General features: G+C 38.4%; 1 protein-coding gene across 1 annotated transcript in view; it reads right to left on the reverse strand.

Annotated features, from left to right (window-relative positions):
- Positions 1-16,422, reverse strand: part of fblim1 (filamin binding LIM protein 1) — a 37,822-nt gene continuing 21,400 nt past the window's right edge. Inside the window, exons 5-8 of the mRNA XM_060852091.1 lie at positions 14,142-14,311; positions 13,279-13,457; positions 9,826-9,946; positions 1-870 (exon numbers count right to left, since the gene is read on the reverse strand). Coding sequence (XP_060708074.1) covers positions 760-870; positions 9,826-9,946; positions 13,279-13,457; positions 14,142-14,311 — 581 coding nt within the window. The 3' untranslated portion in view covers positions 1-759. The remainder of the gene's footprint in view (positions 871-9,825; positions 9,947-13,278; positions 13,458-14,141; positions 14,312-16,422) is intronic.

Consider the following 16,422-nt stretch of genomic DNA (forward strand, 5'->3'; position numbering starts at 1 on the left):
TTTAAGCTTTAAATAGATCATCCCTTTTATTAGTTTAAACGACATCGTCTCATCTTGCTTTGTCAATAGAAGCAGAATCAGAGGTTGGTCCATTTCTATTGCTGTGGAAGAACATTTTTTAAATAAACTTGTTAAAGCATTAGCAGTTTGTACAGAATCTCTTTTCAATGAAGAGAATGAGAATTGCACTTCAATTTGTGAAAAGAATTCCAGAAGTAGCATAGTAGATATTAGAAATACTAAACTGAATCCTTTTGACAATGGTGATTTTATATAATTAAGAACACTTAATCTTCTGAGAGAATCAGGTGGGCACCAGTTGTCTTCAGTACTTTGCCAAGTAACCATTCTTCATATGCAAGCCAAGATGGTAGTAGGCTCGGTCTTACAAAAATTTACAAGCAGACCCATTGTTTGAGTGTTTTCAATAGAAGTTGCTGTTTATAGTTCAGGAGTGGAAGCCTTGGTTAATTTAGTTGTTTACCCTAGTACAAGCGCAGTGATCATAATTATAAAGCTGCTATAGCAGATGCCAATTAAGATCATTATATATTAGGATCCAACCCTAAAATTTTAGTTTTGCATTGCTTAATATGAATGGGCCTTGAGCAAATTTTTACAATAAACTAAACCTATCAAAATGATCATTCATAGATGTTATTAAGTGTAACTGAAAATGGTGAACCATACCATAATAAATTTGATTGAAGTTATTTGGCAGTTCACAAAAATAAAATTGGGGCTAATAGTCCAGAATCTTCAGGTAGTGGAGCTCGTGCTCTGCAAATAGCAAGTCTTGCAAAGTATGTGCTTATTCAGTGGAAAGCACCCTTCTTCGGTTGCATCAGGAGATAAAAGAAATCCACATTTCTGTAATACAAGATGTACAAGCAGAATTATGTTTCAACATTTTCACTTGATATACCAATCTTGGCAACCAGCCTCAATTACATCCAAAAACTAATGATTATTGTAATGAGTCTGGTTTTGATTTTAAAGTTAAAAAATGAGGTCTGCAGATGCTGGAGATCACAGCTGCAAATGTGTTGCTGGTCAAAGCACAGCAGGTTAGGCAGCATCTCAGGAATAGAGAATTCGACGTTTCGACATAAAGGCCTGTTTGAAACAAGCTTGGGCAATTTAAAATCTAGTCCCTTGAAGACACTACACGCTTTGAGCATGGTTCAGAATTGTACCTAATTCACATTAATTAATTTCTGGACACATTAGGAGATGGTTTACTCAGTATATGACTGCCATACCTGATGTGGGAGTGCTCAATTCTAGCATTAGGTGTCAGAAGTGAGAAACCTTTCATCCCTCTCATCGAGCACAATGTTTGTAAAATACCATTCCAGTCCACAATGAAATATAGCCCATGTAATACCATGCCTTCATGAACACTCCACTCCAATGTGTTCATTATTCACCAAAACATTTCCATATTATTGTTTCTTATTTTGCTATGAAGCTTGATGCTTCAACTCCTATACAATTCACACATTATGTCCTCTGGATAGCAGTTTGCTGTCAGTTATGCAGTATTCCAGACTTCATCTCCATCTGCTAGTATTACACTTAGAATAGTGGTTTTATGTGCTCTGACATTGCTTTTTTACTTTTACTGGGCTTTTTCATTCATGCATTGAGCAATGTGTATTCAATTCACTTATTTTGTACAATATACAATCTTAACAGCAAGTATAGGTGAGATTATGCAGTAGCAAGCCTTTGTATAAGAACCTGGATTAAGCAATTGGTGATCTGAAAATGCAAAGTATTTAACATGTCTGCATAGATCTTTCTCCATGCACAGAGTAGTTGCTGATCATTACCTGGCAAGAAACTTGTGGTCAAAAGCTGGCAGCTTCTAGTATTGAGGTTAGAGTTATAAGCAATATGCTTACAAATCAAAGATTTTCAAGATCTATTCTGGTGATTTTTGGAGAGAAGGAAACAGTTTCTGCGACTCTACACTTCCAACCTAAGCAAGGGCCAAAACATGTCAATTATTTAGTGAGCACAACTACTCTTAAAAACAATGGTAAAGGAGTGTGCTTTGTGGTCAAAAACAAGACATCTGGTAAAGTCATAGATAATTATATCAGACCATTTACTCAGTCATGTGTCTGCCAGCTAATCTCACGGTAGCAGGTGAGATTAATTTGCCTCGGACATTTATCCAGTTTTTCCTTAAAAGCTGGAACAATTGCTAACCATTTCTTGAGACAGTCTGCTTTCTTTTTAGCTTACAGTGTAAATACATTTTCCATAACCTCTGTCCTTACTCCCTTGGTAGCAAATTTTAAATTGGTGATCCCTCATTATGGATTTCTCAAGCACAAGATGGGTTCTTAGTATTCTTCTGTAAAAGTACTTCATTTTTTAAAGACAAAAGATGTTAACTCCTCTTTGTCTTGTCTGTTCCATATAAATAATCCCAATATATCAAGCATCCCCTTATAATGATAATTAAGACAAAATTGTGGCAGAAATTCATCATGCTGCTGAAGTTCTCCAGTAATTTCTGTTTCAGGTTTCCAGGATCTACAGTCCTTTGTTTTATCCTTACTATAATAATTTGTTACCCATGCCACAAATACTGTTGAATTTATATTGTATGCTCTCCATGAACACAGCAATAAGGAACCAGTGTAGGCCATTTGCCTCTTTAAGCCTGCTCTACCATGCAATAATATTATGGCAAATCTGATGTTAATATAAATGTTCTTTATAGAATAGACCCCTGAAACTGCAGAAACCAATATTTGATCAATACTTCTTTATACTTGCACTCTTTATTTTTTGAAAACCAAAACTGAATTGATTGTAGCAAAACTGGAATCATTGTGAACTAAGCGAATAGATACACAGGACAAAAGGAAGATGGTTGTGGCTGTTGAAGGTCAATTAACTCAGTTCTTGAATATCTCAAGGATTCCTCAGGGTGGTGATCCAGGTCCAACAATCTTCAGCTGCTTCGTCTGACCATCCCTATACAAGGCCATAATAACAGGAGCAGGCCTTTCAGCACCTTGAGCCTGCTCCACAATTCAATAGGATCATGGCCATTGACCTTTGGTTTCCTTACTGATTAAGTATCTATCTATCTCAGCTTTAAAATATACTCAGGAACTCTAGGCCCCACAACTCTGTGGCAAAAACTCAACCCTCAGAAGAAAGTCCTCATTTCAGTCTTAAATTGGCACCTATTTATTCTGAGACTGCCCTCTGGTCCTAAACTCCTAGGAGGGGAAATATCCCTCAGCATATACCTAGTCAAGCCCTTAAAGAATCCTATATGTTTCAATTAGATCACTTCTCATTCTATTAAATTCCACTGAGTAAAATTCAGTCTATTTAACCTTTGCTCATAAGGCAATCCCTCCATACTATATAAGATGATCAGAAGTGGGAACACTCGGCACCATTCATGAATCCTTATATTGAAGCAGTCCCAAAAGCAGTAAGACATGGATAATATCCTGGTTTGGGATAACGTGACAAGTGATATCAATAATACACAAATGACAGGAATGACCAACTCTAAGAAGAGATAATATAACCTTTTCTCCCTGATATTCAATGGCTTAACCAATGCTGAATCCACCACCACCAACGACATCTTAAGGGTTACCATTGACCAGAAATAGTGAATCGATAAAGTGTGGAGCTGGAAAAAGCACAGTAGGTCAAGCAGCATCAGAGGAGCAGAAGAGTCAATGTTTCCAGTTGGGACCTTTGAATCTGGTGAAAGGTTTCAACCTGAAATGTCGACTCTCCTCCTCCTGTAATGTTGCTTGAGCTGCTGCACTTTTTCCAGCTCCACACCTTGACTCTATCATTGACCAGAAACTGAAAAGGAGTAGGCACATAAATAATGTGGCTACAAGAGAAGCTCAGAACCTAGGAACTTTGCAGCAAGTAACTCCCCTGGCTCCCCAAAGTGCATTTACAGAAATAAAATTAAGACAATGATCTAGAATTTCTTGTCAAAATAAGAAGTTAGTATTGGTCATGTGATTGGATTGTTGTAGAAAGGTATTTGCTTCACTAATGTTCTTTGGGAAATGAAATCTACTAATCTTTTCTGGTCTAGCCGAAGTGACTCCAGAGTCAGGGCAGTGTGGTGAACTCTTAACTGCCCTGAATTGCCTAACAAGCCATTCAATTGTACTTTAAAAAGAACATGTGGTGGGTAGGCAATAAATAATAACCTTGTCACAGCCTGTAATTGAAATTTGAAGAAACTGAGTTTGATGGAATACTGTTATTGATGCAGAAAAGATACAGCAACTAAGGACAAAGAGCAGATGCTCTGTGATGTGCTGCTCAAACTGGGCTTTATGAAAGCAACATTTTACCATCTGCTTTGCCAATTAGCTGTATTGAATATATTAAGGTTGTTGTATTTGCACAGTAGATGTTAACTAGACTTGCCACAAAGTTGTGTCATCCTGAGCATAAGTAACTTATTAACAACATGATGGTTAATTACTGCCAGTCAACCTCTGGCATTGAATCAATGAAGTGTAGAGTCTAATTCCTTTAGGTGTTATGAATGGAATTTAAATATAAAATGTCAAATATTTTAAATGTTTACACTTTGGCGTCCCTTTCTCGCTAATATTTCTTCCTCTATTTTTCTGTAGAAGACTTTAATGTTAATTCAAGCATTCTAATCTTCACTTATTTCTGTCCTTTGTCTGTTTACTTCTTAGTCCTTCAGTCTGATTATTTCAAGAGGTGCACAGTTTGTTTACCTGATTCCCTTGTACCATTATCAGCTTATACTACTTCTAATCACTGAAGACAAAAAAATCTAAATGGGCACAAACAAATCTAGCAATGGGTGTTATTAAATGGACTATGGAGATTCTTGTGGTGCAGTGTCTCCTACTTTGAGCTAGAAGGCTTGGGTTGAAGTCCTAGCCATTCCACGGGTGTGTCTTAACATGTTGGCCTATTAGCTCAAATGATTAGAGCATGGTGCTAGTAATGCTAAGGTTGTGGGTTCAATCCCACACTGACCAGGTATAACATTGGGGTTTGCAAGTTGCAGGTTCACACTTGCAGGGTCGATGTTTGTCATTGCTTTAGGGTGACACGGTGGCTCAGTGGTTAGTACTACTGCTTCACAGCACTAGGGATCCAGGTTTGATCCCTGCCTCGGATCACAGGCGACCATCTGTGTGAAGTTTGCACATTCTCCCCAAGTCTGTGCGGGTTTCCTCCCACAATCCAAAGATGTGCAGGTTCAAGTGAACTGACCGTGTTAAATTGCCCATAGTGTTAGATGCATGTCTCTGGGGTGAATATGGGGAATGGAAATTGGTTTGGATGGGTTACTCTTTGCAGGGTTGTTGTGGACTTGTTTGGTTGAAAGGCCTCTTTCCATACTGTAGGGAATCTAACCTAATCTAAAAGATGTCTGGACATATGGATTAAAAATATCCATACCTTGTATTTTTTTTTTTTGAAAAATACCTTTTTAGGGAGCTCCTGCAGTGGAGTGGTAGTGTCCATCCCTCTGAGCAAGGAGGCACTGGTTAATGTCCTACTTGCTCTAGAGGTGTATCATCATACCGCTGAACAAGTTGATTAGAAAATATCTACAGAAAAAAATTAGATGGTACTGTCCTTACCTCTGAGTTAGGAGGCCCAGTTTTAAATTCCACCTCCAAAGATATGTCATTACATCTCTGAACAGGTTTATATAGACAATATCTACAGTGAAATTAGGGTCATTAGGTGGATGAAGGTTGAATGGAACATACTTTTCATAGCAGGGGTGAATTATGAATAGAACTACATTGCCCTAAACATGCCTTTACAATAACTATTTACAGTTATTCTGGTTTTACTACCACCCAGCATATTTAAAAGATTAGGGCAAAGGAACCAAATGCAGTGAAAGTTATGAATGAGATGAGAAGTGTTGGCTGCTTGTGTTTCCTTTTGTAAGAGATGTCTTCCTGCTTAAACTTGTAACATTAATTCTTGGAACAACATAAGATTCATCAGCAGTTATCCAAAATATCCCAAAAAAGTTATAATTACCTTCATGCGTGACTAGAGTGTAACTGTCTAGTTTTAAAGGTAGCACTGCCTACAGACTTTTTATTTAGAAACAGGTTTTCATGTAGAAATTATCAATGTGCTGATAACAGGATGAATTTTGACATTAGGGTGGGACAAACCAATGGTGGGTTAAATAAACTGACTTTTGCCATAACATTAGTGCAGGGGCAGCACGGTGGCTCATTGGTTAGCACTTTTGCCTCTCAGCATCAGGGAACCACATTCAATTCTAGCCTCGGGGGACTGTGTGAAGTTTGCACATTCTCCCTGCGTCTGTACAGGTTTCCCCTGGGTGCACTGGTTTCCTGCCACAGTCCAAAGATGTTCAGGTTAGGTGAATTGGCCATGCTAAACTGCCCACAGTGTTCAGCAATGTGTAAGTTAGGTGCATTAGTCAGGGATTGTCGTGCCGGGGAATGGGTCTGGATAGGATACTCTTCAGATGATCAGTGTGAATTTGTTGGGCCATATGGCCTGTTTCTACACTGTAGGCATTCTTTGGTAGGGGGGAAGAGAGATGGAGTGGGAGGCAAGGACATTCTAGCTAAGTTTCATTCTGCCTTCAATTGACATCCATCTTCAAAGAAAAAATGATTCAGAGTACAAAATACTTTTATCCCCTTATGAACTCGAAAGCCAATTGTAGAGTCCTAATATCACATCTACCCGGCACAGGCTGGGACTGGAACCTGGGACTTTCCTGGTCTGTATGACTCACTACCATGTGTGCTGTGTTTATTCAGTAAGCAATTTTTGCACTTTGAGCCCTCCAATGTTTATCTGATACTGCACTATGTGACATTGACTTCAGTCTAAGGGTTGCTTTGCACTCATTTGAATTGATTAATCAGTGTTTAAAGACTAAACAAATGCATAGCAAATTACACAAGCAATGTTTTAGCAATGCATAAATGCTTCAAGTAAGTTGGCAAGTGCCATGAAATTTTTATTTTAAAATATCCTGTATTTATATGGAACTTTCTCACATTCAATATGTCTCTTTTTCACACTTAATTTCAAAGGCAGAGACTATTGCTTTGGAGATTAATGGAACAGCTATTCTGCAACAGCAACATTCCCCAAACATGAGTTGAGTGACCTGTTAATTTGTTTTTGCTGATGTTGTTGAGGAAGAAATTTTGGTCAGGATGCAAAGAGAATGTGTCCCTCTTCAAATAATGTAATGTGATTGATAAAGTCCATCTAAATGGGTAGCTTAATTTTTCATCTGAATAGTACCTGTTATAAAAAGTAGCAAGCTCCATGTAATGTAAAGCTAGATTATAAAAGTGGAATTTTTTTTTTTACAAATGTTCTCTAAATTGTCTGCTGTAATTATGGCAGAAGAGGCTTGGAAATACTAAAAAGTGTAAGTGCTGTTTACATCATTTTTATAGAATTTCTGTAGCTCCCTTGCCAAAGTTATGTTTGATGAACAGGAGAATATTCATAAAAATTCATCCTCTACTTGCCCATATTCAATTATGGATCAAACCCACAACTTCCTTATTTGGAGGAAAGAGCAAATCCAACATCTGTTTAGGTCACCCTATCTGACAGTCCTTCCCTAGTGGAAAGGTAAATCTACAGACTTGTTCATAAGCCTAGTAAGGAATTGACCATAGAAAAGTAGGCAAAGAACAATGTAATTAAATATTCTCTTCCCCCCCCCCCCCCCCCCCCCCCCCAAAAAACATCTAGACTTCTCAATCCCACCTCTTTTGAGCCCATATTCTAATTATGAATTTGAACTGCTTGGGGAACATCAGCTAAATGTTTCCATTCCCACACATTAGAAGACTGAACAGAGTTGCATATTGAGGTCTGTCATTTCCTGTATTATTTCCAGAATTCAACAGCTGAAAATTTTGGCATGCAGCTTTTTCTCGTAATGAATGAAGCTGAAATTACAGAGGAATTTCACAAAGGTCAATTCACTTCTTCCTGGGTGTGGTGTTGTCTGATAGATGTAACCAGGCTGTACTAACTTTCCATCTTTCCTAGATTGCACTTTTAGCAAAGAGAAGTCACTCTCTAAAAAGGTATCTCAGGTTTCCTTGTAAACAAAACTCATGAGACTGGGATATAAATGCAGGAGTTGCCAAACCACTTGTCATTTTTACTTCATCTCTTTTAACAGTATATCTTATTGAGCCCTTTGGTTTGCTACACTATACCTGTTCTAGAAGTCCAGTGGTCAGAGTGTGCACATTCATTTGAATGCTGCAGTTGAGGCAGTTTTGCTTTGTGTGATGTTGACATTAAAATTGCAAAATCCATTAGGATTGTGAAAATCAAATTGTACTGAAGTCGTTTAACAGCACGGGCAAATATGATGGACTAAAACAACATGGAACACAAAGAAAACTTTGAGTGTTTATCACATTAATACAGATAACCAGAGAATTTCAGCCAGTCAAAACCAAGGCTGGCCTAGAATATCAAATTTGAAGCAATAGAAAGCATGTCACAAGGAGTGTTTTAGTAATGGTTGCATACTATGTGGACCTGTACACCTTCTTGGGTTATCACAGGTCAGTTTTGTCTTTATCTGAGACTCATTTACACTTGTCATGCAAGTGGGAATAGAGATTTAGTTTACTTTCCTAACTCAAGATCTTGAGGATAAATATAGTGCCCTAAACACTGCTTAGATGAGATTAATTAACTCCGCAGAGAGACAAAAGTCAAAGCTTGATCTCCATTGTATGTAAAGTTCAACGTCTCATTGAGTTAACTGTCATGACCACAGATCATAATTCCAGATCACATAAGGACATTTAAGTTCCCACTGTATATTTCTTTTTAAAAAAGCATTGATACAGCCAAAATGAAATCAGATATAAATCTAGTGGCTTTTGCATGAGAAATTCTGGAATATCACACCTGAAGCTGTCAAGGAAACTTCAAAAGGGAGAAATGTACTTTGAGCTGAACTGTAATCCCCTGTGAATATTTCAGATTAAGAACATAATGGGTTTTCAAAAAAAAAGAGCAGCCTTGACAACAAAGTGTGTTTTGTGTGTTTCCTTTTTAAAGCATACACAAGGGGTTAAAAGCCAATTCAACCCTGGCACTAGTGGACTAGTGTGCCTAGTGAGCCGAGATACTTGTATAATAGCCTGTTTTCAAGAACCAATGCACTGTGAAGGTCACAGTTGAAGAAACAACCACTAGTCTTGCTCTGAGTGGTAGAAGCTATCAAACAAAAACACAACAACAGAATTTCAGTTAATCTGCAAAGCTAAGAATCTTTAAAATCAACTTCTCGACTATCAACGATCCAATATCTACTCTTCACAAGCAATGCAGAGACTAAACCATATATGTTCTAAATTTTATCTTTTTTGGACTCTTAACATTTCTAATCAGTGTGTTGCATTATTGTTTCTCTGTACATTTAGTACCTAATAGAATTGCTCTTTTGTTAACTCAGAAAAGCCTGATTAAATTGGCTCCCTTTAAAACATAAATTAATTTGGTCTGGGAGAATGATATCCTTTGTAAATAAGTTTTGTTGTGAACAACTGAAGATGTGGGTGAATAAAGGAGGGAGTGACAGTACATCCCCTCTCACCTGGGAGCTTGACAATGTTAGGCTATTTAGTCTGGAACAGTAAGAATTTGGAAGTTTTGCCCAGGGTCTGAACGCAACAAATATATCCACTTCTAGTAACGTGATGAAATAATAATCATGAGCTTTCTGCTAACCCAGAATCTCTTTGTCTGTATGTAGGATCTCACCTCACATCTGTAGCAATTGACATGAAAGTGGCGCCCAAATAGTTCAATGTTGAGGCACTCCTCCTTTGCAGTTTCTGGTATAATTGGCTTTTCACATACAGAACATTGTGGGGCATATCGCCTGCAGACACAAGAGACAAACATCACAAATTCAATGTATATGGATTTCAGTAAGGCATTTAGATTAGACTAGATTCCCTACAGTATGAAAACAGGCCATTCAGCCCAACAAGTCCACACTGACCCTCCAAAATGTGACCTACCCAGACCGATTTCCCTACCCTATATTTACCCCTCACTAATGTGCCAGAGACCCAGGTTCAATTCCTGCCTGAGTTTGCACATTCTCCCCATGTCTGCGTGGGTTTCCTCCGGGTGCTCTGGTTTCCTCCCACAGTCCAAAAATGTGCAGGTTAGGTGAATTGGCCATGTTAAATTGACCGTAGTGTTAGGTGAGGGATAAATGTAAGGGGCTGGGTGGGTTGCTCTTCGGGGGGTCGGTGTGGACTTGTTGGGCCGAAGGGCCTGTTTCCACACTGTAAATAATCTAATCTAATGCACCTAACACTGTGGCAATTTAGTATGGCCAATTCACCTGACCTGCATGTCTTTGGATTATGGGAGGAAACCTGAGCACCTGGAAGTCCACGTAGACATGGGGAAAATGTCCAAACTCCACATAGAAGTCGCCTGAGGTGGGAATTGAACCCAGGTCCCTGGCACTGTGAGGCAGCAATGCTAACCACTGAGCCACCGTGCCAAGCCAAGGTTCCCCACAATAGGCTCATTAAGAAAGGTAGGAGGAATGGGATACAGGGAAATTTGGGTGTCTGGATGCAGAATTGACTGGCCAAAAGAAGCCAGCAAGTGGTAGTGGATGGAAAGTATTTTGCCTGGAGGTTGGTGACCAGTAGTGTCCTGCAGAGGTCCTTGGGCCTCTGCTCTTTGTAGTTTTTATAAATGTCTTGGACGAAGAATTGAGAGGGTGGGTTAGTAAGTTTGTCAATGACACAAAGGTCGCTGGTGTTGTAGATAGTGTCGGGGGCTATTGCAGGCTGTAATAAGACATTGACAGGTTGCAGAGCTGGGCTGACAAGTGGCAGATGGAGTTCAACCTGGTTAAATGTGAAGTGATTCATTTTGGAAGGTTGAATTTGAATGCTGAATACAGAGTTAAAGACCAGATTCTTGGCAGTGTCGAGGATCTTGGTGTCTGTGTACATTAATCCCTGAAAGTTACTACCCGAGTTGACAGGGTTGTTAAGGTATGTGGTATTTTGACTTTCATTAACAGGGGTATTGAGTTTAAGAGCTGTGAGGTTTTACTGCAGCTCTATAAAATCCTGGCTAGACCACATTTGGAGTACTATATCCAGTTCAGGTCACCTCTTTAGAGAGGGTGGAGATTTACCAGGATGCTGCCTGGATTGGAGGGCTTGTCTTATGAAGAGAGGTTGAGTGAGCTAAGACTTTTCATACTGGAGAGAAGAAAGAAGAGAGAGGTGACTTGATAGAGGTGTACAAGGCAATGAAAGGCACAGATAAAGGAGATAGCAACAGACTTTTCCCCAGGGCAGAAATGGCTGTCATGAGGGGTCATAATTTTAAGGTGATTGGAGGAAGATATGGGGGGGGGATGTCAGAGGTAGGTTCTTTACTACCACTGCTGGCAGTACATTCCATGCACCCACCACTCTGTGTAAAATCAGAGACATTAGGGACATTTAAGTGACTGCTGGACAAGCACATGAACGGCAGTAAATTGAGGGGTGTGTAGTTCAGTTTGATTTTAGTTTCAGATAAATGTTCGGCACAACATCAAGGTGAGAGGAGAGCGATTCAAAAAATATACGAGGGGCAATTCTTTTTTACACAGGGTGGTTCACATGTGGAATGAACTTCCTGAGGAAGTGGGTACAATGACAATGTTTAAAAGAGGAAAGATTTAGAGAGATATGGACCAAGATCAGGCAGGTGGGACTAGTTTAGTTGGGATTATGTTCGGCATGGACTTGTTGGACCAAAGGGTCTGTTTTCCGTGCTACGTGACTATAACTATGACTAACATCGTCGGCCGAAGGGCATGTACTGTGCTTTACTGTTCTATATTCTAAAACAGATATTAATAAAAATGATTGTTCTCCGAAAATGTCACAAGATTTTAAAAAGGGGTTAATTTACTTCACCCCACTGAATTTTTTCCCAAACTTGCCTGTACTGACTTGGGAGACATACAGGTCCTCTGGGTTCTTGGCACTAACATGTATTCAGATCCAGATAGCGTGCATCAGCAGATTCTTTGACTCGAGAGCCAAACCTGATGCTGTTTTCTTTCAACGTCTACAAGCTATTTTTTTTCAACCGATCATAAGTAAGAAAAATCACTTTCAATTACGTTCCTGTTTTAGTTGCAGGCCTGCAAAATGGAGTGAATCTCAAACTATCCACTTATAAGAATGTGAAAAATGACAAATTTATGTAGTCCCAGGTCAAAAGTATGATATGCAGTCTGAAGTATATATTTAGTGACTCCTGGTGGAAGTCTCTTTACAGTGCTAACCTTTACAAATTCACTTTGGATTTTAAAAAGCATACAGACCACTTGACACGGTTATGTCCCAGTTATTTCTGAGTATTATGGAGAATTATTGAATGACATGCATTAGGAGCCATATAACAATTAAGTAATACGTGTTTGAATAAAATTCTATTAGTGATGTGTAGCAGTAAATATCACAAAACATTGGGAAACCCAGTGTGTGATTGGTCGCTGCAGTAGAACCAAAACGCAACAGTGCCACATGGAGATGATAAACTGTGTTGCAGTCTTATACAAGATGACCAATTAAATCTGGTTATATTTTGAGTCATCATGAATTGCAAAGGTTACACTATGAATAATTTGCTACCCTTACCTGATTGCTTTCAACAAGGTTGCACATTTGTCGGAAGTAGCAAATGCAGAAGACTTCTTCAATTTAATGTTTTGACTAACTTATTTATATCAGTACATTTTTCACAATGAAATTTACAAAAAAAAACCTAGAATGTACCTCTGGGTAGAGGTGGAGTAGAAACCCTGGATGCTACTAAGAAACGAGTTGACACAATAATGTCCTTCCTGGATTGTGTATATCTAAATTAACAAATCACAGCTGAACCTTCACTCCTCATATGATAACCAGGGTTGCTGAGGCCACACTATCCTATAAGCTCATCTCGGAGTACAAATTGAGTTCAGCACGCTACCATTTATTCACCAAACCATTTCAAAATCAAAGAATGTATAAGAGATGTTAAACAAATCTGCATTACTCAAGGTAAGGCATGGTTTTCCAACTCCAAGCTGCATAGGTGAGCACAAAGCAGCCAATGCTGAAATAATCATTTTCATTTTCATATTATTTGCTGAAATAATCATTTCAGTACTATGCAGGAATGTTGAAATCATACCTCTGGAAATCTTCGAGGCAGTAAATCTCCTTATCCTGGTTCAGTCCAAAACGTTCACTTCCAATGAGCCGGTTACAGACAACACATCTGAAGCACTCAGAATGGAAAGCCTTGTCCATGGCTCTTGTAATCTGATCCATTATTGGTTTTCTGCATTTTTCACATTTCTCCACGGTGTCCTGTAATTTAAATTGTAGCAGAAAAGACACAGTAAGCACCCTCACATGTTTGAGATGGAGGGAGTCTAAGACACCATATTGCGTACGTCGTATCAGATTAGGTCACTTTGTTGAGTCTTTTTATAAACAGTTTGTTCCTTACTGTAGAAAGGATTACACTGTTTGAAATGGTGCAAAAGGAAGGATCTTATTAGAGTGAATGTCCCTCTCTTATCTGCATAATGCATATCCTAGTTTGATCTTTTTCATATTCTGTGTGTCCCATAAAAGCACAATCCAAATACCATTTTGAGGCTATTGTACAGAGGATATTTTGAGAGAAAAATAAACTTTCTGTTCCCCACATTATAAGAAAGGAAAGATTTGACTGCCAGCTCCATTCCATCTTCTAGAGGGCATCCAACTTGGGAAAATGGAAAAACAATTATATTCAAGGAGAAATTAGCAATCTTTTTTTAAAAGGTCATGTTAATTTCTCATTCATGTCCTGGTGTGAGGTTAGTGTCTATTCAGTAGGCATAGCATCATTGTCCATAATGTAACCAAAGCAAATAACATTCCAACACTATCTTAGATTAATAATCATATTACAAGGAAAAAAAATCAGTGCCTTCTAAAGGAGAGAAGTAGGACCTTTATAAAAAGAAAATCAGCTATTCAATATGAAAGAAATAGTTGCTGTACCCGGTAGCAGGAGTCACAGTGAGGGTTGTCATCCAAATTGTAATAGATTTTTCCCACCAGTTTGCACTGACATTTTCTACATTTCAAGCAATCCTCATGGAATATTTTGCCCATGGCTTCAACGACTGGTATTGTTGGTGGAATAAGCCGGTTGCAAAATGCACAGATATCTAAGAGAGGGAGAAAACCGTGGCATTAGCTTACAGAGATTAGCATGTCCCAAGAGAATCAGGGTTAGGTAGTTGAGAGGTGACCTTATAGCAGTTTATAAAATAATGAGGGGTACAGATAGAGTTAATGGTAGTTGTCTTTTCCCTAGGATGGGGGATTTCAAGACGGAGGGCAGAATTTTAAGGTGAGAGGAGAGAGATTTAAAAAAGACATGAAGGCAATTTTTTTTTACACAGGGTGTTTTACTTGTGGAATGAACTTCCTGAGGAGGTGGTGGATGTGGGTACAATTACAATGTTCAAAAGACATTTGGTTAAGTGCAAGAAGAGGAAAGATTTAGAGAGATATGGGCCAAGATCAGGAAGGTGGGACTAGTTTAGTTTAGGATCATGGACTTGTTGGACCAAAGGGTATGTTTTCCGTGCTGCTGTGTGACTATGACTATGACTCTACTGCATCTCAGCCTAATTACAATAGAGATAATAATATTTTAGTGCCCGATAAGGAATCCTGGGCTAACAGATTCCAGTCAGGCTAAGATTCAAAAAGGTAGCACATTTTGGACAGGTCAAGATTCATAAAAAGCTGCAGAACTCTGCAGGCCTCACAGAAACTAGGGGCCTCAACCTTGCCAAGACTAATACACACTCTCAGCAGGACACTATTTAAGTAGCCACATGAGATAAGGTACTCAGCATGAGAAACCGCAGCTGAAAACCTAAGTTCATACATTCTGTGGTTTTCCCTTTCCTTTAGAAACCTACTTCCCATGCTCTGACACTTCTCCCTCTATCCTTTTAGTCTTCATTAATCTTTTGAAGTCTTATTATACCTATTGCTTTAGCAAAGCATTTGGTTATCCAATCCGATAGGTCATTATTTCTTTCACATCTCTACAAAGCCTGCTAACGTGTTTTTCACTGTTTAAGTTTCTAATTTAGGGGAGTGGCGTGGCCTTGTTATTAATGCTAGTAATCACCGCATTTTCTAATAATATTCAGTGCTGCTGAAGATAATTAATTTTTCACCACAAATTGAGTATTGTTGTGAACAATTCAAATGGGTTTTGTTTGGTTTTAGCAGAGAAATCAAAAACATAATTTAATGTTGCTGTATTTTCCGTACTAGTTTTAGTTAAGGAACTAAGTCAGTGCAAAAGTTATTTGTACTGCTCTCTAGAATCACAACCCTCTATTACAGAGCACATGTTTTACTGAACATTTTTTTTGTGATCACTAAAAGAACAATATTTAGGGAGATTATTCCATTTCATACACCCACTTACCATTACCAGACATGCTCAGATCTAGTAAAGCAGGTGTTAAATAAAACATAACATTCCTTCTCTACTTTTCCAACAAAATGTGTGTGTTTTTTTTACTCCAAAAGCTAACTCTTGGACACTGTGATGGTCTTCTATTTACGCCACATAATGAGCATTACAACATAGGTGGTAGGATATTATGGGTGTACATTCTCTACAACTTGGTTCAAATAGCATAAACATGTTGAAGATTTTCAACAGTCTCAGGTGAATGGATAATCCAATATTGTCAAACAGAAGTTGACCATTTGCCATTGCAGCAGGACCACCCTATTTTAGCATTTGTGCACTAAGAAGCATATGTATATAGTCACACAATAAGTGTCTATTTGCTCAACAATTACCTTAAGTGAGTAGCAAAGGAAGCACAACATTCGAAAACGAAAGAGCCTTTATAATTTGTTATCATTTCATCAACCCATGCATACAAAGATTTAAATTCAAAGGTATACATCCATGAATGCAGATTTTTTGAGATGATACACCCAATGACCATACCATGTTAAATTTACTAATCAGAAACTCAATAAATTACATTTTGAGTTTCAGTCAGTCACATATGGCTAGTAGCTAATGAATTGATCACATTAGTCAGCCTACTGCATCATCCAGCCCCCTTATTTAAAGTGGAATTTTCAAATTAATTGCAGTGGTGTTTAAAGACTCCTTATACTCCACTCTTCATTACAAGTTTTACACAGTCCAGCTGATCAAATTAGGAATTGATTTTGAGGTGTTTGCTGAAAATCATTCTAATTATTTAAACAAGATGGTAATAAATAACAG

This window comes from Hemiscyllium ocellatum, chromosome 37 (assembly GCF_020745735.1).
Source record: "Hemiscyllium ocellatum isolate sHemOce1 chromosome 37, sHemOce1.pat.X.cur, whole genome shotgun sequence".
Taxonomy (NCBI): Eukaryota; Metazoa; Chordata; class Chondrichthyes; order Orectolobiformes; family Hemiscylliidae; genus Hemiscyllium; species Hemiscyllium ocellatum.